General features: G+C 46.4%; 1 protein-coding gene across 1 annotated transcript in view; it reads left to right on the forward strand.

Annotated features, from left to right (window-relative positions):
* Positions 1–27,006, forward strand: part of ptprfa (protein tyrosine phosphatase receptor type Fa) — a 248,725-nt gene that overhangs the window by 91,133 nt on the left and 130,586 nt on the right. Inside the window, exons 5-6 of the mRNA XM_063201608.1 lie at positions 13,944–14,132; positions 21,553–21,663. Coding sequence (XP_063057678.1) covers positions 13,944–14,132; positions 21,553–21,663 — 300 coding nt within the window. The remainder of the gene's footprint in view (positions 1–13,943; positions 14,133–21,552; positions 21,664–27,006) is intronic.

Raw genomic sequence — 27,006 nt, forward strand, 5'->3', positions numbered from 1 at the left:
CTAGGATTAAAGGAGATATCCAGTTAAAACTGTCAGAGAGACACGGCTGCAGATGATGGATGCTGGCTTCTCGAGCAGAGTAATGCGCTCTAAAGAGGTGAATACTTGGCCTACTCCAGAGGAGGAATGGCACCAATTATAGCACATGCTTCTTCCTATACGCGTGTGTGTGTGTATCTCAACACGTACATGCACACACACCCAAATGCGATACACACACACTCAGGTACACTCAAGCATGCACACAACACGCAAATAGCAACTGAGGCATATACAGTACACTGGTAGTCATAAATAGTTTAATTTCCACAAACATAATACTTGGACTAGATGTGTTTTTTTCAGTGACAGGTACACACTACACAAACGCAAACTCCGCTAGACAGGTGCACAGATACACACAAACATAAACACAGATGGAGGAGAGAGATGCAGACATATTGTGTATACACAAACACAAACACAAAGACAGGTGGGTCAAAGACGAGACGTGCATTTTTTTTGTTCCGCACTCATTTAACTATCAAAAAAGTAAATTAATGAATTTTGAATGTTATGCTGATAAACAGCATAGTCTAGTTTCTCATTTCAGTAACATTTAAAGAAAAACAATTGTCAATGTATGTGTGAAATAATCTCATAAAGTGCAAAAATGTCATTCAGTGTAATGGTCCGAACTTAAAAATCATCAATACATGCTTAAATAATTATGCAAAATGACGAACAAAATTATTTTTTCACTCTCTGGGCATAATTCTAGAAGTGTTCTTGTTATTGTATTAAAAGCACGTTTCATTACCATTTTGTTTTGATATTCAAATCATCTGGGGACTTTTGTCCGGATTGTCAATTCCTTAGATATCATTCAGTGTAATAAGATCAACATGATGCTTTTAAATCATAATAAAAAGTGATAGTCACACACAATATGTGACATCATCAAAAGGACCCCTAGGGACCCCTTAAGTGATGATGCAAAGGGAGAGTCTTGTTCTTCAATAGTCAAAAATTCTGTATTTTTATCTTGTGGTAACAGCGTCCACAAAAACAGATGTCATTCAGTGAAATGTCAAAAAATACTTTTATACTTAGATATTCATCCAAACAAGCATATTTTCTGAATAGACATAGTAAACATTGTGGGTCAAAGTCATTGTTTCATGTAGGTGACTAACTGTGTGCTTGTAAAAAGGTAAAAATAAGGTGAAAAGTATTTGGTCGTCCTTCAGTGTAAGAGATGTCATTCAGTGACATGCAGTGTAAGGGCCATTTCATTCAGTGTAATCAGTTCATGGTTGTATATTTAGAATCAAAACGGCAATATAAGTTGCAATATTACTCTAAGATACAATAATATGATGATACTACTTGAAATTATGACTTTTATTGTTATTTCCATTATAACCTTGTTATTACCATGTAGCAACCATATCACTGGGTAGATTCTGGGATTTTGGAAGTTACATGAATTATCCGAACACCCTAAGTCACAATCCCCGAAATATGCAGGTTAACAGACAAAATTTTATTTTTTATTGTTTTAGGCCTAAGTGGTAGCCTACCTCTAAGCTTGTGATCTTGGAAGTTCTTCAAAACACATTTTAATGCCCCAATATTAAGTAAAATACCAATTATTTGACAACACCTATTTCTGTTGTCACTCATTCAGGACTTTGAGTACTGTAGTATGATGGTAACAATATGATAGCAATGAAAAGGAGCTGTTTATATAGACTTTTTGCCAAGGCATCATTCAGTGTAATAGTTGTGGTCATTCAGTGAAATGCACATTTTTATGTGAAAATAAAGTCAAATTCTTACAAAACTTATTTGTTTAGCACAACACATGCGGGGGCATACAGCAAATGAATAATTGTGTATTTTAAACTGATTTTCTCTTCAGGGGAAACACTTCTTAAAGCCAAATGGGTGAAATGCACTCGGTGAAAGACTACAAACACTTCAAAAACTATTTGCAAATGCCTTTTACTAGAATGTTTTAGGTTTGATTAAGACCTTAAATATAGCCCTTTACTATGTTAAGTAGTTTATTTCAGTTTTTTAACGTCATCTATATGTTTTTTGCATTATCAACTGTTTAACACCGTATTACACTGAATGACATTTTATGGGTGAAAATGGGGTAAAAATGCATGTTCCTCACTATTTTCTGAACAGAAAATAATAAACTTAATCACTCTACACTCCAATGTACCCAGAAAAGTTGAAGAACGGTGTCAGGGAACAGTTTTATTTTTTGGAGTCCTGAAAACCCTGTTTCGTCTTTGACCCAGGTGCATGAACACACACACACACACACACACATGCGCTCACACACCCATTCACAGACACAATGCATTCCTTCATTTTTTATTCTATTGTTTGCCAGCACTAAGATTCCAGAACATTTAGTTCAGTGATAGTGGTGTTCAAATGAAAACTTCCTTGACTGTGTGTGTGCGTGTGTGTGTGTCTGTGTGAGTGAGTGTGTGTGTGTGTGTGTGTCTTTGTGAGAGTTTCTTGCGTAATTGTATCTGTGTTCGCATTCGTCATGCGTGTGCAGTCAGCATTACCTACAGTAAGTCCATTTCGAAATGAAAAGGTTTTTTAATAGAAACCCACTTATATAGCTTCACTCGGGCACTCGGACACCAGACATACTGGTGTAGTAGCTCATTGACCTTGAAAAGCTACACTGATGTTGGTGTTCAGAGAGTGATTTAAGTACAGCGTCGAGCTTTTCAAAAAGAGAATGTGGACAGACATAACACTCGCTAAGCCGGACGATAGGCTGACTGAAGCCAGACACACAGACGGGGGGGGTGTATTTCTTCCCTCTGTATTGATTGCGGGCGTGAGTTGTTAGCCGTTGCAGCTAATCTCGCTCTGTAAACGCAGCCATTTGTAAAGGTGTATTAGAGTCTGGTTTGTCAGCATCCTTCAAGACCCTGGGGGTGGAGAATGATTGCAGTGAAGTTTGAACGAGCGAGTGGAGGGTGTCAGACAGGTTAACGTGTTTGTGTGTGTGTGTGTGTGTGTGTGTGTGTGTGTGTTTGTGTGTGTGTGTGTGTGGGTGCGTGCGTGCGTGCGTGCGTGCGTGCGTGTGTTTGTGTGTGAGATAGAGAGAGATAGAGAAGGATGTATGTATGAGAGAGACAGTGTATGTGTGTGTCTGTGTGTGTGTGTGTGTGTGTGTGTGTAGGCCTACACGTTTGTTTGTTTGTTTGTGTGTGAGTGAGAGAGAAGAAGGGGCTGAATGAGTGAAACTCCTGCAATTTTGCGATTCCAGCCACAGCTATCTACCATCTCAGCCCCCTGTTTATCTCACTGCAGACCAGCCGGCGTAGACCTTCAAGGCTTTACAACACAACACATTTTCTCTCCATCGTTTTCATACCACCCCTCAGCTCTCTCTCTCTCTCTCTCTCTCTCTCTCTCTCTCTCTCTCTCTCTCTCTCTCTCTCTCTCTCTCTCTCTCCCTCTTCCCCTTCTCGCTCACTCACATTGTGTACAGACACACAACACACACAACTGCACATATACTCACACATAATTTGAAACACAAGCAGCCAGCAACACAAGCATTTTTACACGCGCACACACACACACACACACACACACACACACACACACACACACACACACACACACACACACACACACACACACACACACACACACACACACACACACACACAACCCCACAGGGATGCCAGAGCCTGATAAAGAAGCAATTAAGGCTGCTGGATTAATAATAAAAGCTTATTTGCCCCCAAAAAACCTTCCCCACTCCATGTTCAGCTCCCGTCTTCCTGTGACATTGAAAAAGTCATTTCTTTTTCCTTTCTGAACAGTTGTTTATGACTATTTATTTCTTGAAGTTGTTTTTTTTTCTTCTCCCTCCCTCCCTGCGCCTCATTCCCCTTTATTTATTTATCGGCACACTGCTCAAATATGGATTTGAAGGTTTTTTTTGTCTTTTTGTTTGTTTTTGGCCTCGTACTGATGCCCTCTAACCAGCTCAGACGCGCACAGCGCCAGACTCCCCAGTGATGCCCTGTCCGTAGCCCACTGATGGAGATGTCTGGCAGTTGGCTGGTGGGGCTTTTGTCTGCACGCCACTGCCGCCGTTGGGGTCCTTCCTTCTTCCTTGCTCTTCAGGGGTGTGTTTCTCGAAAACGTAGTTGTCAGCCAGTTAGCAACGTGGGTAGTTGTCAACGGAAAATTGCATTGCAAACATCAAAGTAGCTACCGTAGTTCGCAACTATGGTTTCGAGAAATGCACCCCTGAATGAGAAAATGGGAGTGTTTTAATCCGCCGGCTTGACCGTGTGTCTCTTCTTTATAGGTTTAGGTTTAAACGTGAGTTTGTTTGTGTGTGTATGGATTTAAAAAAAAAATCTGATTCCCCTCCTCTCTAGCTCCCTCCCTCCCTCCCTCTCTCATTCCTCATTCGTTCTCTATGTCTGTTTCCTTTTGCTCTTTGCATGTGTGTATGCTTGGCACATGTTCATGTAGCTATTGTTATATAGACATGCACAGTGTAAACAAACAGCCATGTTTAGCTATGCAGTCATGAATATTTATATGGCATGGTCGTCATGGGGTGGATATGACGGGCTAGACCCCTGCTGTCTGCCCGCTTTCACGGTGGCCAAGTCTGCCTCTGGAGACCCTGCAAGTAGAGACGCACGGGCAGCCTCTTCTTTTCTTCTCTTCTCTTGTGCAGTCAGTGTCAGCGTCATCAGAGCGGACACACACGCACAAACACACAGCATTTCTCAATGACTAAGACGCACGCACGCACACACGCACGCACGCACACACACACACACACACCATTTCTCAATGACACACACACACACACACACACACACACACACACACACACACACACACACACACACACACACACACACACACACACACACACACACACACACACACACACACACACACACACACACACACACACACACACAGGAAGCACTGCTATTGCATTGGCATAGGCAGCAAAGCGTTAAGTGCCAGCCGAAGAGTAAACTCTGCTGACTTATGTAAACCTCCAGAGAGCCGTCTTCAAAGGCTTCGGTTCAAACAGCAGCTATTAAAGGCTTATTAGGAACCATGATGCTTTAGTGCGAGTCAGTGTGAGTGAGTGTGCATGTGTGTCTGTGAGTGTGCACGTGTGTGTGTGACTGTGTGTTTGTGACTGAGGGTGTGTTAGAGACAGGGCAAAGAGAAAGAACGATAGAGGATGGGAGGGGAGGAGGGGTGGGTGAGGATGAGGGTGAGAAATTAGCAATGCAAATAAATTCTGCTAACTAATTATCCTTGATGAAAACAAGTGAAGGTCGGAAGCTTGGCGATGGTTTGGCGGGAAAGCGTTTTTCGTGGCAAGCGAAAGAAAGGGGGGGTTGAGGGGTGGAGCATGTCCTGGGGGGGCACCACCACATCACATCCTCAGCAACACGCACGCACGCACACAAGCACGCACACACACACACACACACACACACACACACACACACACACACACACACACACACACACACACACACACACACACACACACACACACACACACACACACACACGCTAACAACTTCCAGTCACTGCAGGATGCGACCACATATCCACTGTGACTCAGTGTGGCTATGGCACCCCCACCCTCCAACCGGCTCCAGCTTGAGCTCCAGCCCCCCCAATTACCCAACGACAGCCTGCCTTGACAGCCTGTGGCACGCGGTGACTCTGCGGTGGCCTTGGCAGAGGCGACATTATGGGGTAGTGCTGTGCAGCCCTCTTAACCAGCAATGCTGTCAATTCCTCTCCTACCTCCACCACGTCAGAAAAATGTATACAAATATTGTACTATATGTATCAAAATCGGACTGCCGCATGGTTGTGGGCTATGTTTCCTCGCATGTGTTTTTCTTTTTTCTTTGGCCGACATGCCATCAATTGTTTGAGAGATATCAGGGTCACCCAAGTATTTCTGAGAATGTTATCTTTGTGGCATGTGGAAGGACTTGCCTTTTTTCGCATTCAACACTATACAGTGAGAAAAAAAATACTTGTGAGAAATATGTTGAAGGACACATTTCTGCTGCCTTGAGGAGTTGTCCTTTTACTTTTATTTCAACTAGAATTGAAAAACGTTACGCAACTTTCAAAACACGATTTCATGACAAGGTTGTGTAGGTTATGTAAAAAGAGGATAAAAAAATGACGAAGTATTTTCAACGTACAATATTAACTGTATTGTTGAGCAGTGAAATCCAAAGCCCCAAGTGTGTTCCTAGTCTTAGAAAGCGTAGTTTGGACAGATTGTAGCACTGGTCCACCAGTGATTGGCAGACGTCCTCCCTTTGACAAACCTTGTCACTCCCTGGCTAGCATTAGCCTCTTTAACAGCCGCCAGCCCTGATCTTTGTCTCTTCTTCTTCACATAAAGACCCATAAGCGCTCTGTCCTCGTCGGCCAAGCTGTAAGATCTCATTAAGTGAAGACAATTTCCTCAGAGGATGTTTGGCTCGTCTATGATGAAAGAGGAGATGTGTTTGCGTGCATTTGTTCTGTCTGCGTGTGTGTGCGTGTGCGTGTGCGTGAACGTGTGCGTGTGCGTGTGTGTGTGTGTGTGTGCGCGCCTGTCTGTGCTATGCCAATGTCAGTGTACCGGAAATGTCACTGCTGACAAGAGGTCAACTCTCATTGGCAATGGAGCTCTAAGGTCCCTTTTTGCATCTGGTCAAAACACTGATGAAACACAGGCCCGCACATCCCGCAAGTCATTCTGGAACTCATTCAGCCTGCCGGAGGTGACCCGTGTCCGGGCCAGGCCCAGGCCAGATCCCCACACAGGCATCAGCTGCCATCTGGATTGGCATTAATTAAAGCAACGTTTGCTGGAGGTGAAGCGCTGTGCCTTTGCTTGAGGCCGTCTCTCTCTCTCTCTCTCTCTCTCTCTCTCTCTCTCTCTCTCTCTCTCTCTCTCTCTCTCTCTCTCTCTCTCTCTCTCTCTCTCTCTCTCTCTCTCTCTCTCTCTCTCTCTCTCCTGTGAGCTGCCCAACTTGATAAGTGGACTTGGACAGCCTGCCAGAATAAAACTGCATTTAAGTGCTGGCCTGAAAAAAAAGAAAACACTATTAACCAGCGTGTGGGGACCTGCTCCGCTCGCCTTTCTGTGTTCTCTGTGACGAAGCAGCTGGCTTTGCACTGCGATTTTCTCACCAACAGCCGCTGGCCTAGCATTGCCTCTCCCATGATACGGCGGCGGGTTACGTAATATTTGAAATATTGAAAGATTTTGTTTGGCCTCTCTGCGGGATACCGCTGGTCAAGGCTGTGCCAGCTCTAACTATTATCCAGCGGAACATTCACTGTGGAATCATGGGAAAAGGGGAGCATTCTCCTCGGCGTCCCACTTTTCCATTGCCGTCCATTCATGTCCCAAATAATGTCTCCCCCCCCACCCCCACCCTCCCTCCCTTGCCTCCGATTCCATGGGAAAATCCAGAGCGGTAATTGATATGCACCTGAATTCCTAAGGCTGACCTGTCAATCCGTACGCTATGGAAAGTTTAGATGTGTAAATCTGTGAGAGCATGGGGGTGGGAGTGTGTTGACGGCTGTTTGGTGAAACTGAGAAGGTGGAAGGAGAGATGGAGGCATGGAAGAAGGCAGGCAGAGAGAGAAAGAGAGAGAGATCTTCAGCCTTCAACGGTTGCCTTCACACATGCCTGCCGAGTAACAGCAGCCGTTCGGCTTTGGCGTGGGTAAACTGCTACTCTGTCGCGGCCTGTTGGCTGGTTTCCAGCGAGGAGGTGAGATGCAGCGGTAGAGGAGGGTTGCAGTCAGCACACTGGACACACAGTGGACACTTGTAATGGAGCAAATTGTCCAGCGCCACAGACAAAAGAAGGCCTGAGAGGGGATTCAAGTGTCCGTCTGACATGATTTCTTTTTTTATTTTTTTGTTCCAAAAGAAAGAGGAGAAAAATTCTGTGTTCTTTTGAAGTCTTTTGACTGCTGTGCCAAGAGGCTGCTGTTTGACACCAGCACATTTTTTTTTATTTTGCTCCACTGTTGAACCCTGAAAGCCTTTTTCAAAGCATGAAAGAAGGAAAGGAGAAGGATTTTTTTCCACTAAAGGAAAGAAATAAACAACCACAAGCATGTGAATTGTAAGGGAGGGGAAAAAACCCAGAAACGACATGTCTCAGGTTGGAGGGAAACAAGCAGGCTCAACGCATGTAGTCACATCCTCCGCACACCTGTCAGCCAGACAAGTGCAAGCTACAGTACACTAAGACCTCCATGACACAGATCTCCTAGAGCACTGCCAGGCAGCCGCCCACCAGCACCACCACCACCCAGTTCGCCCCCCTCTCCTCTCCTCAACTCCAACCACGACCACCCCCCCACCACCACCTCCCTCTCCTCAACTCCAAACACCATCTGCCCCCATCGCCGTCCCAACCCCACCACACGTCCTCCCTCATGCTGCTTTTGTCCCGGCTGATTATGTTTCCACCGCCGTCTTACAAGGCGACTTCTAAATTACAGCCGGAATGTGTGGCGCAGTTGGAGCCAAACACCTTGTCACGGTCGTGCCTAGAGAACAATAACACCAGTGTGGCGGGGCTGTGCTGTGCCGTGTGCCGTCGTCAGGCCCGAGCATCACGTCGCTGCGGCCAGCCGTGACTCCGAGGTCAGGTCGAGAGGGAGACAGGCAGGCAGGCGCACAGAGACAGGCAAGGTCGACCGACACCTCACACTTTTGGTGATCTTTTATGGAGACACTGGTACAGGCCGTGACCTTATGTGGGGAGAAGAACACGTACCATGTACATTCACACACATTCACACACGAACACACACAGCGGATGAGGCACGCATGTACATGCACGCACGCACACACACACACACACACACACACACACACACACACACACACACACACACACACACACACACACACACACACACACACACACACACACACACACACACACACACACACACACACACAGGTAGGAATACAAGCCTACTCAAAACGTATTCGTCTCCCGATTATGTCACTTTGGACTACTTACTCATTCTATTTGCTTAGCCCTAATATGTCATAATCGCCTCGCTCCATTCTCGTTCTGGATTGATTTTCTTTTTTTTTCAGTGAGTCTTTAGGTAACCTAAAAAGCATATCGACCACAGCTCCCCAGGGGGCACCTGAGAATTGCTTTGAGGCCCATAATGCCGTTTTGGTTTTTTTCCCCCCTCCAAAGCGTTAGCTGTCAAATTTTCATTTTCTTCACTCCCGTGTCCTGCAGTCAGTCAGTCAGTCAGTCAGTCAGTCAGTCAGTCAGTCAGTCAGTCAGTCAGTCAGTCAGTCAGTCAGTCAGTCAGTCAGTCAGTGAGTCAGTCTGTCAGTGAGTCAGTCAGTCAGTCAGTCAGTGAATTGCATGGGTTTCTCTGCGTTTCTCTGCCCGGATGAAAGAGAATGTGCAAGCAGATGGGGCATTTGAATTCTCAGTCAGGAGGGCCGACACCGACAGAAATCCTGCTGCTGCATTTCCTTCCTCCTGTCCTCCATGTCTCGGTATGTCTCTCTCTCTCCCTTTCTCCCTCTCCCTCTCCCTCTCCCTCTCCCTCTCCCTCTCCCTCTCCCTCTTTCTTTCTCTCTATCTTTACCTTAGTAGTCATTAAAGTTTAGGTAGCTATAGCTCATCTGTGTGTGAATCCCCACCACTATTACACACACACACGCACACACACACACACACACACCTATCAACCTCCAACACATCCCCATCATGCTGTTGAGCCGTGTGTCGTCAGGCAGCGTCTGCCAGGAGCAGACGGACAGGACGTGTACTGTAGTCGCTCGCGCCGCCGTTTCCCCTCCAGACTCACGGCTGGTCCTGAGTGACGGGCCGTCAGCGATGTTCGTGCACTCTGCGCTTATTGTGCGCGGGGGATTAGATAGGAGGAGGAACGTAATCCTTCATTGCAGGAATTCCACCAGAGGCTATTGGATACGATGATGTTGTTTTTCTCTCTCAGTCTCTCTCTCTCTCTTTGCCCCACTCCAACCCCTCCAACCTCCTGTACCTCCCTTCAAATACACCGTAATTCTCTCTGACAGAAAGTTAGGAATGTGGTTATTATCTGAATATAGTATTTACCGTGGGAAGGGAGAGGCTCTTGACGCCCAAATCCATATTCTATGTCAGGTGAACAAAAAGAGTCCAGAGAAGCTATGGAGCGGGGGCAGCATTGTTGAAGAAGGGGGGGAAAAACAGGTAATGAAATTCAAGCCGTGGTTAAGAGTCATCACGTCATCTTATGTGGAATGACAGGGTGTCAGTTTTCAGATGGGGTCTGAGAGTTCTTCTTCTTCGTCTCCTTCTACTTGTTCTCCCTCTTTTCTCTTCTTCAAACCTTTCTTTGCTCCTCTTTCCCGCTCGTTCTCTCCTCCTCTTTCTCCCTCTCTCTCAGACTCTGCACCCCTCTGTCTCCACATTTCTCTACCTCCATTGCCTCCCTCTCTCTCTCTCTCTCTCTCTCTCTCTCTCTCTCTCTCTCTCTCTCTCTCTCTCTCTCTCTCTCTCTCTCTCTCTCTCTCTCCCCCTTCCTCCCTTCCTCCCTCACTTATCTCTGCCTCCCCTGCTCTTCAGCAAACAGAGATGTGACATGTTTTCTTCGCTCGTCACAACCAACAAAGGGCTTGCAGAAGGGATTGGTTTGAGGTGCCTTTGAAAGTCCCTCGGGAGAGTGACACCTACCTGCCTGCCTGCAAATAGTCTCAGCACATGCAGCCTCTCTCATTTGCAAAGGGGGTAGAAAATGGGCTATGAAAAAGTTCTCATGCCTCATCCCTCCGTCCTCCCTCTCCTGCCTCTCTTCCCTTTGTCTCTCAACTCTCAACTCACAGTTGTAATCAAACTTCAAGGATTCGCAGGTTTCACGTATTTTAATGCAGACAAAATGATACTCCTTGTTTTTTTTCCTCAAATAAGCAGGATGTTCTGTGGCAGTGCCATTTGAATATTTTAGAATATTTCAACCTTTGCTGCCGAAGTGAAAGTCACCGTATTAAATTCACTTCCCCCCTCCATAATAATATATACTTAAGATCTCTCAAACGATGGGCTTTTTACCATGATAAAAAAGTAAAAAAAAAAAAATGCTAATGATGTAGCCCCTGCCAGCAGTGAGGCTTGTGTGAGCTGCTAGTGTCTGGTGCCAGGCTCCCACTAGTTCTCAGCCTCACACACTGAGTGCTCTAAAGGAGATTGGCAAACGCCGGGGCCACTGCAGTGGGAATGGCGTTGTCTGTCCAATTATCACATTTTTCCTCCCTCTCTCTTGCTCTTGCTCTTGCTCTTGCTCTCACTTTCTCTCTCTCTCTCTCTCTCTCTCTCTCTCTCTCTCTCTCTCTCTCTCTCTCTCTCTCTCTCTCTCTCTCTCTCTCTCTCTTTTCCCCTGCTGTATATTCAGCCCTCTCATTTTCTGTTCTCCCTCCTTTTTTCTCCCACTTTCTTTCTTTCTTTCTTTCTTTCTTTCTTTCTTTCTACTTTGCTTTTTCTTTTCTTTTCTTTCTTGGCTTGGCACGGCCTCCGCCGGGGTTGTTTTCGTGTCCCTGCCACACATTGTCTGCCTCATGCCTCATGGCTTTAGCGTGTGTTTGTGAGAATGTGTTTGCGGATTTCCCAGCGGGCACCATTACAACATCTCAGCCTACCTCTTTCTCCAAACTAAGTACACTAAAGACTCTTTTTTATGCAGTAAAGACACTGCCTGCCTGCTTGCCTGCTTGCCTGCCTGGCAGACTTGTGGTGTCCCTGTACCTCCTCTCCTCCCCTTTCCCTTGACAATGTTTGTCCTTAACAGTGAGCTAAAACAACAACAAAAGGTGAGGAGGGCCTTGCTTTTCCTCTTGCTCAGAGAGAGAGAGAGAGAGAGAGAGAGAGAGAGAGAGAGAGAGAGAGAGAGAGACTGGGGGGGAGAGAGAGAGACTGGGGGGGAGAGAGAGAGGCTGGGGGGGGAGAGAGAGAGAGAGACTGGGGGGGGGAGAGAGAGAGACTGGGGGGGGGAGAGAGAGAGACTGGGGGGGAGAGAGAGACTGGGGGGGGGAGAGAGAGACAGGGGGAGAGAGAGAGAGACTGGAGGAGAGGAGAGAGAGAGAGACTGGAGGAGAGAGAAACACAGGCAGACAAACAGGCTTTCTAGTTGATTCAGATCCAGGAGAGAGAGGCTTTCAAACGCGCAGGTATTTTCCGTGGCCAAGCCAGAACTGTAGATCAGCCCCTCCCTCGAGCCTCTCCGAGTCCATTTGTACCCCTCGCAGTGGGAACCTCCCTCCTCTCACTCAAAGCAGGCTTTAAAGCCCTTTATTAGAGGGTTTTCCAGCCTCACACTGTGTTTTTTTTCCTCCCCATGTGCCACAACATACTCAGTTCCCACTATAGACACTGAATTTATCACAGGCCGAAACTGCCGCCTTCTCCTTTTTAGTTTTCTTTTTAGCTATTTTCTTGTGTTTGTGATTAAGACTTGAATGCAATGGGGATGTACCCAGCGCTATTTTCCCCAGTCCCATGGTATGATATTATTTTTCTTTCCAGATTGGTTATGTTTTCACCCTTGTCCAACTGTTTGTTGTTTAGTTGTTTTTTTGTGTGTTATTTTTTGTTAGGATAGCATTTAGAAAAGAGGTGCTGGCCTGAATTTCAATGAAAAGGGAAAGGTGTAGCCTGAGCCATGGAAGAGCCTATTAAATTTAAAAGAGGATCAGACTCACTGGGCACTTTCATGCCCCTCACTTTGGCTACCACTGAGATGGTGAGTCGGCACATCTTGCACTAGCAGATGTTTGCCACCTCCAAATGCTTTCCCAGTCCGATAATGTGAGAATAAAGGCGTGAGTTTGTTCGCTGCAGTTCGTCATCCCTTAAAACAAGATTTGGCTTACTCTCAGGCACGTGTTATCATATTTGCATCATCATGAGCGACTGTTGTTGCTGCATATTTCTTCAGGCCTGGTTGGCTCGAGATGATGGTGTGCGAACAAAAGTCTCACAGTCCCCCCCATTCACTGCAAATTAAACGACTTTCCACCTGGTTGCTTCTCGGCCCTCAATTTTCTCTCTCGTTTTCTCCCATGTATTGGACGCCACCTTCATCTCCACAGCGCTGTCTGCCTTCTATTTTCTTTCCACATTCTTTCACCCAGGGGGTTGGTTGCGGTAGCGGTGGAGGGGATGGGGGGGAAGTGTGAGAATGCATGAAATGGAATTTTGAGACATTGATTTTTTCATGTTTTATTCTTAATTTGGCAGAGCTGGCATTTGACCACACTTACCCTTTCAGATTATCTGAGCAGAAGAGAGGGGGACTGGCTTTTATGTGTGCGAGAGAGCGGTGCAGCGGGAGAGAAATTGCGTGTCCTGCCCTCTCGCTCGCGTAGCTCCGTGACGAGAAATACCATAGGCGGATTAGTCACGCCCCAACCCTGCGATATTTACATTACGACAGGATTTCACACCGTTAAAAAGGGGGACCACCTTTCTGTCTCAGAGCTCTGGCATGGCAGAGAGAACAAATGAAATTCTCAGAGCAAAGAGAATAGAAAGAACCTCGGGGTGGTCTCGTGTATCCAGATTTTTTTTTGGAGGGGATGGTGCGTGTTGGGTATGCAAGGGATGTGGGGCTAGGGGGTGGGTGCCGGGTAGGTCTGTAGGGGTCAGGTTCTGTGAAAGCATCCACTGCTTGACTGATGTCTTACTCTGTGCCCAGCCAGTTACAGCTGTCCCTATCCATGTGAAACGTCGAGGCCTTGTTGCAAGCAACCCCCCTCTCCTCGCTTGCCCACTCACCCCTGTTTTTTTTTCTCTCTCTCTCTCTCTCCCCCTCTGTTCTTTTTCCTTGTTGATGTGCAGAGGACCAGATTCCTCACGGCTTTCCCACCATCGACATGGGCCCCCAGCTGAAGGTGGTGGAGAGGACGCGCACGGCCACCATGCTCTGCGCCGCCAGTGGGAACCCGGACCCCGAGATCTCCTGGTTCAAAGACTTCCTGCCCGTAGATATCAACGGCAGCAACGGCCGCATCAAGCAGCTACGCTCAGGTAAAGCGAACTATGTCCATACATAAGAACATCCCAGCTGAAAAACAGCTGAGACACTTGACTAGGGAGTCCATATATTTTGCACTTCTATTTCTGGATTTAGCAAAGCGCTTTCAAAGTTTCTAAAAAGCAATATCTCTACAGTTCCACTTCATCCATTAAAAAAGTTTAGAGACTGCCACATGTAGTGCACATGATTGAGATGCTTGCAGACTCAATAGAAAGTCACTGATTAATAATGCACAAAGCTACAATGATAAACTGGGCAAAAAGGCCCTCCCGAAGGCAACACAAAACAGTGTTTTCCTCACCGAGTAGCTGCCTATTGTGGCAGAGATTGAACAGTTTATGCACAAAAACAGAACCCACTTCACAGGCGTAATTGCCACAGGAGCATCAGGCGCCCATATGATTAACTGTACATTCTGTCTGAATAATTGCCTCTAAACAATTCACAGTATGGCCATATGCTCATTCCTGGACCCATGTTGAAGGCGTCAAGGACAGGGGGTGGTATGAGCTCACCAAATAGCTGTCAAAGATGTGTCCAGCCATCATCGTTTTCAGACTCCCCTGAACAAAACAAATGGATGTGGCGGGATGGTGGTCGTCTGCATATAAATTTCCCCTATTGGCTTGAGTGCATTCGAGGCCTGAGACGGTTTTGTTTAGCGTGTGAGAATATTTGATGAGTCCCAAGTGCCGCCCAGGTGGGTCTGGGTATTAATTTTAATGAAGCAACAAGCTGAGGCCAGCCCAGGCCAAGGCGTCAGAGAACTTAGTAGGAAGGCCTGGCGTGCAAAAACGCATGAGATCCAAGATCCAGGGGGTGAAGAATGCTCCCAGGGAGCTGTGAAGAAAAGCTTGGGGTTAGCAGGGCCAGACACCTAATGGCCCTCCCTTCCACACACGCACACGCACACGCACACGCACACGCACACACACACACACACACACACACACACACACACACACACACACACACACACACACGCACACGCACACGCACACGCACACGCACACACACACACACACACACACATACAGGAGCTTAGCCATTTTCTTTCCATTTTCCTTTATTTTATTTCAGGGTTTTTTGTCTCCCAATTCCTTTTCTTTTTTTCTTCCCTAAATAGTAGCTCATGAACATTGTTTTGTTCCCAAGGAACTTATCAGAGCCGCAGCAGCAAAAAAAATAATATCAGGGTGCAGCCAAGCACGACTACAAAAGAGGAAGAGAGAGGGAAGGGAAGGGAAGGGGGGAAATGCTGCGACACATTTCCAGCGGCTGTGCCGTGCCCTTCACATTCCCTCCCTCAATTTCCTCTGCCGAGCCGAGAGAAATGCCACCGGGCGGTCTTCAAGACACCTCTGGCTTTGAAGCTAGCGCTTGGGGCTCAGTCCCCCCCCTCCCACTCCTTCTTCAAGGCTCTAGGTGAGCATAGATATGCCATGCATTATTAAGATGACAGCTTGGCAATTTGTTTCAATTAGTAGCATAGCCTTTGTCAACTCCCCGGCCTTAGCTGCAAGTTCAGATAGATATGCACTGATTCCTCCGTGGCCCTATCTGTCATCTCACAAAAAAACACAAGACCAGATTGAGCTCAATGTCACTGTTATTACTGGACACTGATGTCATTTATTTGTTGTGATATAATCCATTATTTTGGCCCCGGCGAGATTAGATTTGCCGTGGAATTAGCCCACCCAACGAGAGGTGACTCCTTTCCATCAAGAAATGCTAATGGCTCCATTTTTCAATTTATGACCCCTTGCTCTCTTGCATACGGCAAATACAAAACACTGGCGTCCTCTGGATCAAATGGATCTTAATCCCCCCCCTCCTCCACAACACGCCATTGTCTCACAGTAATTACAGTACGGCCTCCGTCAGACCGGCGTTGCTACCCGGGCCATCGATCAGGCAGGCTGTTTGCAATGCAGGCCACATGATAAGCAAACAGAAAAGCACTCGCCCCCGGGATCTGATAGCAAAGGTGGGAGTAGGGGAGTGGGGGGGATTAGTTTCCCTCGACAAACGCCTAATCCTGCTCCTCTCCGGCTAAACACAGCCAAGCAGACGATGCACTTTACAGTACACGGCCCGTCGCTCCTGGCTGAGAGCTGTTAAACCAGCTGTGCAGTAGCCAGATCTCCTCGGCAGACAAGAGGACACTGGTTTATTCTTGTACTGTATCTATCACAGCTTCACCTAATGCACTAAACTAGCAAAACAATTAGATAAATGGATGATGGTATAGACTAGTAAACATTACTCTTTCCAAAAATTGCAGAGCATATGCCTTGATTTGAAGGTCAAGCATGCTTAACAGTTAGAGCTCCTGTTTTTTTCTTCCTTAGATCTTCTATTTTTTCATATGTGTGAATATATAATACAACACCATGACCCCTGACCTACGAACACAAAAAAAGAAGCAAAAAAAATAAAAACGGAACACTAGAGCAGCAGATCAAGGACACAAGCCTCTGGCCATAGTGAAAGCATTGTAAATACTAAAAACGGGAGATTTTTACTATTTTTCACCATGACCACTACACTGTTGGAACTGCCAACGCACGACCTTGATGCCAAGCCAGAAGGGACAACTTCAAGGCATCTGAAGCTGCTGCGAGGTTGTTCGTCTGTAGGAGGGATGGCCCTCTTGCCAAGGATGGCCCTTTGCTGGCGGTGTAACCAGGAAGCCTTTAGTAAACTGCTGATGGTCCTTCCACACAGCTTACAAGGGCTTCCTATACTTGCTCTTCTTGACTGTTTTCTCTCAAACTCTTCCTCCCCTTATAAAATACTCCTCTATGTCTGTGGCAAGTGGTTGGACTACCATACAGATCTTGTGCATCTGCATAGTAGCCAACAGACTCCACAGTTTTGTTGCATTTGACCAAATATTTGCCCACTTTACCTCCTCTACTAACAACTTAATATTTAGAGATGCATATCTACAGCTGCTTTATGAGTCCCTCGTAAGATGTTATTTTTAGTAGTATTTTTAGTAACTGCACATTGCATTGCACCTGTCAAATCGAAACAGTTTCACAAGCCCTCAGATGACAGGTGTGGTGAGAGCGCGGATAGTACTACCCTTTGAGTTTGTAAGGTTAGCATTTTTGAATTCCTTACTGTTTTCTGCATACGAAACACCAGTTGAACCATTTGGACTCACAACTATACAGGTCCATGCAGGTACTGTAGATTGACTTGGTGCTGATGCAGTAACCCAACCCAGCACAGCACATACACCACATACTGTAGCACAGCATATCACATCACCCTCTCCTCTGTACAACAGACCTGGTGCTGCACTACTACAGCTCGCAGTAGGTTGAGACGACGGTGCTGTACAGAAGGCACAGTGTAGGTTTCTGACGGTTGCATCACACGGCAGGGGATGAGCACACTTTCCCACAGCCAGACTGAGGAAGAATTTCGGAGGAGCACAATTTGAAGCAGGCTTTAATATCCCTCGGCTAACTAAGGTAGAAAATTCTATATAAAAATAATGCAGGAGCGGAGCAAGGCCTGTAGATATTAAGATGAGCTCTCTCGACTAGAGCGCCAAGGTAATTCAGCAACAGCTGTTGCCTTTTTCCAGCGGGGAGCATTTCAAAGCCAGTTAGAGAAGCACAGAAACCAGATAACAGTCTTCATGAGGCTCTCGGACTGGTCTATTGTTGCCTGCCTCCTAGGAGTATTAGGGGGTTTTGTATTGAACATAGACAGAATTACATGTTATCACAATTGGCATTAGACATAGGCACAATGATACTTCAGTGCAGGAGTATTAGTTTTTATGTGTCGTTTTTCTTTTTTTCCTGGCTGTCCCTGTCAGGTGCCGCTTTCTGTTATGCATTTACCTTGCAGTCGCACTGTCATGAGCGGTGTGGCCTGGTTTATCAAAGTGATGCGGCACATCTTTGATGGTGTGGAAAATAAGTGCATAGAGGCTACTTTCAGAACAGGATACCTACCGTCTGTTGTTTCTTTTTTCTCTTTTCAACAATTCTCTTTGACACACTTACTTCCTCTCTCTCTCTTGCTCTCTCTTTCACTTTAACACTCCTCTTTCCTTTGTACTAACACTTCTCTTTAATCTTATTTGCATTCAAATTACCTCGCCAGGTGGTACACCAATCAGAGGTAAGGATGCCGAAAAAGCAGGAAATAATGTCCACCTACTCACCATTGCCGCCCCGCCCTGTCCACCTGTTCACCTAAGTGTCCCCATTCCCCCCCTCCACCACTCTCTGTTCTCCCGCTCACCTCTCTCTGTCTCTCGTCCCTGACACTGTATCCGCTTCCAGTGCATGATCCTCTGTGAGTCTGTCTCGTTGTCCGACTTTTCACAACGACAACAAACAAAAGATGAAATGAAAACAATTGATCATTGAGAGGACAAGGAGACTCCCAAGCACTTTAGTGAACAAGGACAAACTGGCATTTTCCCTCCAGTCGATGGAAATGCTGTTTGGAGATGACACACTGCAGTATTTGTGTCTTGTTAAATTTTACAGACCATCAATATCATTGCACAGTTTCGGCTTTGCAGTAATGGAGAATATAGGGGTGGGAAGAGGAACTAGTGTCCCACTGTTGAAACTGAGAGTAAGTTTCATAGTGTGGACACACTTTTTTAGCCAAACATGTGGGGATTTCCACCAAGTCTTGTGAAACCACAGATGTGTATGATCACATGTTTATCTAGAAACTTCCCTCTTATTATTGAGAAGTTGGGAAGGGAAATGTTCAGTGTGTGGGAGTCATGCCATTATTATAAAAAACGAAACCTTGGTGAAAACCTTAGTGCTGTCGCAATGGCAGCAGCCTTTAGTGCTCTCACTTTGCCACAACGAAGAGCTGGAGAAGACTGAAGATGTTTGAGCACAAGCCAGACCTGCTCATCACTGTCACATCATCACCATTTTGCCTTTTGGCGACAGTCCACCTCAACATCATGTCATCCAAAAAAAGTGGCTTGCCATTCAGCCAGGGAGGTTGCCACAGGAAACTTCAGCCACTATCAAAATTTGGAAGGAAAAAATATTGAAATTAACTCAGAGCCTATAGCGCAGAGACTATATCATAACCTTGCTGTCACTAAAATTCTAATGGCTATGTCTTAAATCTGTAATCTCAATGTTGGTAATGCCATAGCAATGTTTTAATGCTATGATATAGTTGAGTATTTTCAGCAAATAGTCAGTAGGCCGCCGGTGAGCCCATCTGCACTAAAGAGGCTACAAACGTTAATATTTTTTTTTAGAGTTTGTTTTGATTCATTTGGGTTTTTTTTAGTGAGGCTGTAATGTTTTTCGGGCATCTCCCTCCTGGCAGTGGCTGTAGCAGACTTGACCCACATTGTGCTCTCATCTTGGACACTGAACCCTTCTGGGACAAGGCCAAGACCCACAAACAACAGCAACATGCTTCTTGTGTCAGCTTTCTTACCCAGTAATGGTTGATGTGAATATAAAAACAACAACAAAAATCACGACTTCGCATATCAAAAAGGATTTCCTGCCACTCTGTGTGTGCGCGTGTATTGGGTCAACAACGTGGCTTTTTTTTCTTAATGACAGGGAAAGTGCCCAAAGGACCATAATGTCATGCACTCATTTTTTTCATGTTTATAATTTGAATGTGAATCAGCATTGTTCATGTCGTAATATTCATACATAATGCATTTCAGGAGTAGTCCTACTTAAGAAATATATTGCCAGCTGTTTATTTTCTCTCTATGTGCTTCCACTCCTCAAATGCATGATGTCTGTTGAGTCAATCAACAACATTGTCTGATCATAAATAAGAACACATTGTCGCTATTAACAGTGTCTGTATGAAATGGTCCACATTTAGAAACGCTTTAATGTGATATTTACTCGCTTGAAATACACTTGAAAAGTTGTAACATGTATTGAGTGTGTGATTGATGAGGGTCTGTGTGAAAGTAAATAGGTAAGTGCTGTTGGAGGGGCTCTCAGTGTTGTGTGTTAACTGTGTAATGTAGCTGCCAGTCGAATGTGTACACAGGTAAATGTAGCGTTGTTATTTTTTTTCCCTAAGCGGCCCATTTGTTTTATCCCAGTTTGATGTATGGTGCATTGACAGGCGCGCAGTGACTGCCATCAGAGGCGAACAATGGCGGAATTGATTAGTGATTTGTGGCCAGTTTATCTGGCCGACATTGGCACCCGAGGCTAATGCGCCGCCTCGATCCAGCCGCAGCAGCTATCGGATTTTCATTTCTGCTGTCGCGTCGGCCTGTCAGGGATTCCTGCCGCTCGAAAACGTATGCCGCCCCAACGTTAATGGGCCGCTGTACCTTTGTCAGAGTGCTCAGCAATCAAAGACGAGAGAGAAAAAAAAAGAAATCAACAAAGGTGGAGGGAATAACGAAACACCCCATGTGCTTTTTCGTTCTGTGTCCAGAGAAAAAAAAAATCCATACCCCGCCGACGACACTAGCAGAACGATTGCAAAGGGGTGTAATCCATAGCTTTCTCTCACACATCCAAGGCTTGCACCTACCGTGCCAAGCTCCAAAACCTCCTTATTCATTTGAGACAAAGACTCAGGCTTTGCAGTGATTTATTTCCCTAAAGAGGACTTGCCCATCCAATGTGGCCGAGCACAGCAATTTGTTTTTTATTCCGACGACAAAGGAAATATTGTTAGATTTATAACAGGCTTTTAAACAGTGGGCCAAAAAAGTAAAGCATTGTCACCCGTCGTGGTGCCGTGAGTCGAAAACAACTGCACTTATTCACGGGCCCTCCCAAAGAAGACAGATGGGACTTAAGGAGTTCTTACCTAAAGTTCCCATCATGTTTTGTGCGTTATCAGCGAATACACCTTTAAATGTATTGTTCCTCGGTTGTAATGGGCTTCTGTTCTGTGCGCCTGGCTTTGGGAGATTGCCTCAGAAGTCGACTCAAGTTATCTGTTCTTGGCATCAGTTCAGGAGAGCCCCTGCTCCAATGCTAGTTGTTACTGGAAGTTCTAGCCTGTGATTTGTTGTGAATGTAAAACTGTGTGTGCGCTTGTGTGTGTGTGTGTGTGTGTGTGTGTGTGTGTGTGTGTGTGTGTGTGTGTGTGTGTGTGTGTGTGTGTGTGTGTGTGTGTGTGTGTGTGTGTGTGTGTGTGTGAGAGAGAGAGAGAGAGAGAGAGAGAGTGAGAATCAAAGAAACAAAGAGGGAATGTTTGTGTGTGGGTGGGTGTGTGGGTGTGTGTGTGTACGTGCCCAGCTCCATGTCAGTGAGACTGGCATGCAAACACACACACACACACACACACACACACACACACACACACACACACACACATTCACACACACATCCACACACACATTCACACAGACAAAGAGTGCAGCTCAGGCGTGACGTGATGTCCATCTCTTTTCAGGAGCGTTGCAGATAGAGAACAGCGAGGAGTCGGATCAGGGCAAGTACGAGTGTGTGGCCATGAACAGCGCCGGGACGCGGTACTCGGCCCCTGCCAATCTCTATGTGCGAGGTAAGATGCACCCGGCGGGCAGATAATGCTGACTGGCGCACCTGAAGTCGCCCCCACACACACACTACACACAGACACACACACACGCACACACACACACACTGTTTTAACGGCAAAACACCCCTAATCCTGTTTGCAGCTCGCGTCTCCAAGCGGAGGGAGTTGACCGCCTGAGTCAGCCGACAGCTCACCCAACTAAAACGCTCCCTCTCTTTATCTCTCCTCCTCACGTGCCTTCATGCTTCACTCAGCTTCCTTGGTTTTGAAAAAAAAAAAACAGAGAAAAACATCACAACAACAACATGCGACACCTCACCTCACCTCACCTGCCGCCCCCTCCCTGCACATGGCTCCTGCTTCGACTGACTTCTCTCTCCTGCCTCTCTACGTGTCTCAGATGTTATGTTTTGGAGGCTTGTTGGTGTTGGGAGATGGGCGGGCGGGAGGGGTGATGCTGTTTGTTCACATTAATTCTCACTGACCCGCCTATGACTTGGCTAAGTGTTTTTGAAGGCTGTGTAATTAATCCTCTCCTGCCACTGCAGCTGGCTCACCTGGCTTAGCTGTAGGGGTGGGGGGCTGGAGGGTGGTGGGGATGTGGGATAGCGATGGGTGGGGAGCGGGATAGAGGGGTCTGACATGACGGGAGTTGAGCGCAAGGTCAGTCGGAGTTGCACCACACTTGTTTTGTGGGTGACGCCGAGGGAAGGGACAACGTGTGGAGTCTTGCGGCGGAGACAGACAGCGAAAAAGGAGGAGGAGGAGTGGGAGGGGGAGGAAGGAGACACCTGGAAGCCGGCTGTCTTCTGACGAGGGGAGATTTGGAAATCCCCCCCACCCCTCTCTCTCTCTTTCTCCCAGCTTCTCTCTTACTCTCTGATCCTATCCTCAGGATGTAGGCGACGGGCTAGCTAGCATAACAACAACATGGGTTAACGATTTTTTTTTTCTTCTTCTGTAAGTTTTCACACTCATCCTCCAGGCCCTTTTCAAGCCACAAGCCTGAAGTTTTTTTTTTCTGGCCTTAACAGTTTCAATTAGCTTGCTGGATCTCAGGTTCTCAAAGGCAACCTCAAAGCTCTCTCCTCTCTCTCCTCAGATGAGATCCTTCAGAACCTCCATTTTATCCCCTTGCTTTAATGTTGGCATAGAAACAAACACCTTCACGGGCCGGTGAACGTAAAGGTTTTATGGCGGAGGTGTGGTAATTTTAAACAAAAAAAAAGACGAAGAAGATGAATGAAGTTGATTCGTTTGTGGTAAGATCATAGGCTGCGTGTGGATATATGTGCTAGATCAAATGAGTGTATTAGATAAGTTGGGGGATTTGCTGCATAAGCCTCAGAGGGTAGGAGTATATCTATACATTATTTCACATGCATTTATGCATGCGTTTGTCATGGATTTGCTTCAACAGACTCATATTTCACTCCGGCACCGTGTAAAATGGGCCCGAGCTACGGCGCTTTGCAAGTCTGCAAGTTAATATTAATTTATTGCCATTTCATTCATTTGTGCGCATTTGTTCCAGCATTTGTCACCATTTGGTGACGATGTCGTGGCTTTTTCCGAGTCTTCGGTCTCTTGAGTGCACAGGATGCCGGCCTGTTTTTTTTCCCCAACTAAAAAGGGATGGCTGCGGATTTCATTTAAATGTCTCACCGCTACTCATTTGCATGGTAGAGAGTTGTTCATGTTTTTATTTTCCACCGCGGAAATCCATTTCCCTTAAATGTTAAATGTATTCGTGCGTGATGTCATTATGTTTATTGTGTTTAGACGAGTAGGCATGTGTTGTCTCCTTGTGGATTGATGTGCTTTGCCTTTTGGGGGAAAAGACATAATATGATGTCCCCATCCACAATCACCTCCGGCAGCCTAACACACACACACACACACACACACACACACACACACACACACACACACACACACACACACACACACACACACACACACACACACACACTTAAAGATATTGTGAGCGGAAAGCAGAAAAACCAAGAATAAAGCCGCTGCTGTTTGTGTCTGCAGTGTGTTAGATAACGTTTTATTTAGTGTTTCCCTCCAATACTCACCTGCTTTTCTTCCTCAAAGGAGGGGGAAATGGGAAAGAACATCTAGCATTGAAACACAACAGCCAGTTTTTTTGGCCATTGAGTGAATTTGAGTCCAATTCATTGTCTGTCCCGTGCCAGACACACACACACACACACACACACACACACACACACACACACACACACACACACACACACACACACACACACACACACACACACACACACACACACACACACACACACACACACACACACGAAAAAGAGAAATGTGTGGGAAAAAAGGCCTCACACAAAACATGCTCACACCAATTGTTAATCAAGCCATTGTGTGGTAATGGCTTTATCATGTGCATGGGAAAAAAAGACACAGCGGTCTTAGCAGACTTCATTGAGGTGCGTGTTTGGCAGCTGGCCAGTGGCAAAGGCAGCTTATTGTACCTGCAGCAGAGGCATTCATCGCCGTCATGCCCTCCCTGCCTCGCAATCCCTGCCAGCACCCTGCACCAGGCTCTAGCATAGTGTTTCTCAACGGGGGCGGTACAGCCCCCCAGGGGGCGTTGGGAAAGATACAGCTGAATGGGGGTGGGGCTTAGTTCCCATTGGGGGGCATTAGTCTATTTCATTTTTCAATACTAAGGGGGGTGTGAGCAGGCTTATGATGAGGTCAAGGGGGTATTGAGAGGCTTATGATGAAGTCAAAGGGGCGTTTGTTCAAAAAAGGTTGAGAACCACTGCTCTAGCACCAGCCTCCCCTCCTACGTACACACCGCACCCGTTTTATAAGCCACCAAATAAGCCCCAAATGGTGGCAGGTGGCCATCGCAATCAGCCTGTAGCTTAGCCGTGCCTCGCTGAGAATAGAAATGGAGTGAGACGGCAAAAGAAGAAGAATAGAAAGAAAGAAAGAAAGACCCGGCAACATGTTGGAGATGCACGCTTTGTGGTTTTGCAGCTAATAAAGCACGCTGAGAGAAGCGTGCCAGTGTTTACGACTGCTGCTATATTCTCCTCCATTCTCTTCTTCTCCTCATCCATTTGTCTCCTCGTGGAGGTCAAAGGAGTCGTGAGGAAGATGGCCGACTGGTGGGCGTGCGTGCGTGCGAGCGAGCGAGCGAGGTAGGAAGCAGCTGGCGGGGAGAGCCGTGGCACGGCGTGGCGTGAAGCCGGCTGCAGCACGGCTGCCGAGGCCTGTCGAGTCTCTTTAGCACGGCCTCTTTAACCTTGGCCCGTGACCGCGGTGGAGTGGAGTGGAGTGGAGTGGGCTGACCGGATGGTGTGGGGCAGTGGAGTGGTGGGTGGGTGGTGCCGTTGTGTTGGTGGAAGTGTGGAAATGAATTCGGGGCCGCTCACGCATCAGCCCAGCCCAGCCCAGCACAGGACTCTCTTCCCCCAGCCTGGGCCAAGTTTAGCTCAGTGTGAGGGGGCCATCGAAGATCCCTCCTCTCATAAATTCTCCCGGAGTGAGTACATGATCCACTGGGCTGATAGAGAGAAAGAGCAAGAGAGACAGAGGGGAAAAGGGAGAAAGAGAGAGAGAGAGAGAGAGAGAGCAAAAGTAAGGGAGTGGAAGAGAGCGTAAGAGGGGGAAAGGGCAAGGGAGTGTGGGGGTAAAAAGCACAGTCGTATAAAAGATTCATATAAAAGATCATATCCTGCACTGCTCCTTTGATCTTAACTCAGGCCACACACCCACAGACGGGCAGTTGCAGGGAATACAGATTTCATCTTTCATTTGATGAATGACATTTAATATATATGTATGAGGGCCTGTAATCAAGTGCACCTGCCTTTTGTTGTGTGTGCGTGTGTGTGTGCGTGCGTGCGTGCGTGCGTGCGTGCGTGTGTGTGTGCGTGTGTGTGTGTGTGTGTGTGTGTTTGCTTGCTTGCATCATGCCCTTGTGTGTCTCTGTGTGTGTGTCTGCGAGATGTTTTTTAGCATGTACAGTACCTGCTTACTCTTCAGATTTCCCCACCAGAAAGGACAGATCTTATCTGAAGGAGAGAGAAACTTGCCTTTGAGACCCGGGGAAAAATCCATTATTTAAAGCACATTTTTGACATCTCACAGTTTATTTCCCGCCCTCAGTCAGTGTGTGGTGCTGATCTGTTTTTCCCCTGCTGTCTCTAAAATCTACCATTGTTGCAGATAGTGGGAATAATCGGCGTATTAACAACAGAGACCTTCTCTATTCCCACCCCTAAACAATGGTGTGTTATTGTGTGCCTTTTCCACTAAATGCTTGTTTCAAAATGTTTTTAATGCCTAAACTTCCTGCAGGTGTGGGTGACGTTAGTGTTATTATGACGACTTAACTTGTCTCTGTCGCTCCAAGTGTGTGGGCTGATGTCTATTTTGCATGTGATTATCTGTGAGAACGGTTTGTCTTTCGCTTCTTTTCTCTTCTTTCCTTTTGATCTGTCTTTCTTTCTTTCTTCCTTTCTTTCTTCCTTTCTTTGTCTCTATCTTTCTCTTTCGTTCTTTCTTTCTTTATCTCTCTGTCGTTCTTTTTTTCATTTCCTCCTTTGTGTGTCTGTGTATATGAAGCAGGGTGTGGCAGTCTGTGCTCTTCTTATCTTCTTCTGGTGCCTGTCACTGTCCCTTTCTCCTCTGTGGGTATCAGCTCTCTCTTCATGTGCCACACGGTCTGTAGTAGGGCCTCTGTCTCTCCTTCTCCTTCTCCTTCCCTCCCACACTTGGGAAGACTGTGGTCATATATGTATGTATATATGTACAGCATTTTATATGCGCCGCCGACGTATCTGTGTGTGTCTCGATGTGAATATTCACTTCACTTATGCTTATCCAGCTTTCGAGGGAGAATAACATCTTTGTCTCTGTCACTCGTTCATTCACTCACTCGCTGAGTCACTTTCACTCCCTCACTTACATTTGCACATTTGCACCTTCTTCATTCACTGACCAGCAAGACCCTGTCTTGGAGGTTCTCCATTTTAAAAAAATGTTTATGACATTTCTGCACGTCTTTTTTCTGTCCACGTGTGTGTGTGTGTGTGTGTGTGTGTGTGTGTGTGTGTGTGTGTGTGTGTGTGTGTGCGCGTGTGTGTGTATATGTGTGTGTGTGTGCGTGTGTGTGCATATGTGTGTTCGTGTGTGTGCATATGTGTGTTCGTGTGTGTGCATATGTGTGTTCGTGTGTGTGCATATGTGTGTGTGTTTGTGTGTCTTTAAGTGTGTGTGTGAGTTTGTATATGTGTTAGGAAGAGAGAGGAGCCTAATTAAAGGCAAGGTTGAGAGCTTATGTAATGCAGTGTTCTTTCA

Source organism: Engraulis encrasicolus, chromosome 6 (genome assembly GCF_034702125.1).
Source record: "Engraulis encrasicolus isolate BLACKSEA-1 chromosome 6, IST_EnEncr_1.0, whole genome shotgun sequence".
Lineage (NCBI taxonomy): Eukaryota > Metazoa > Chordata > Actinopteri > Clupeiformes > Engraulidae > Engraulis > Engraulis encrasicolus.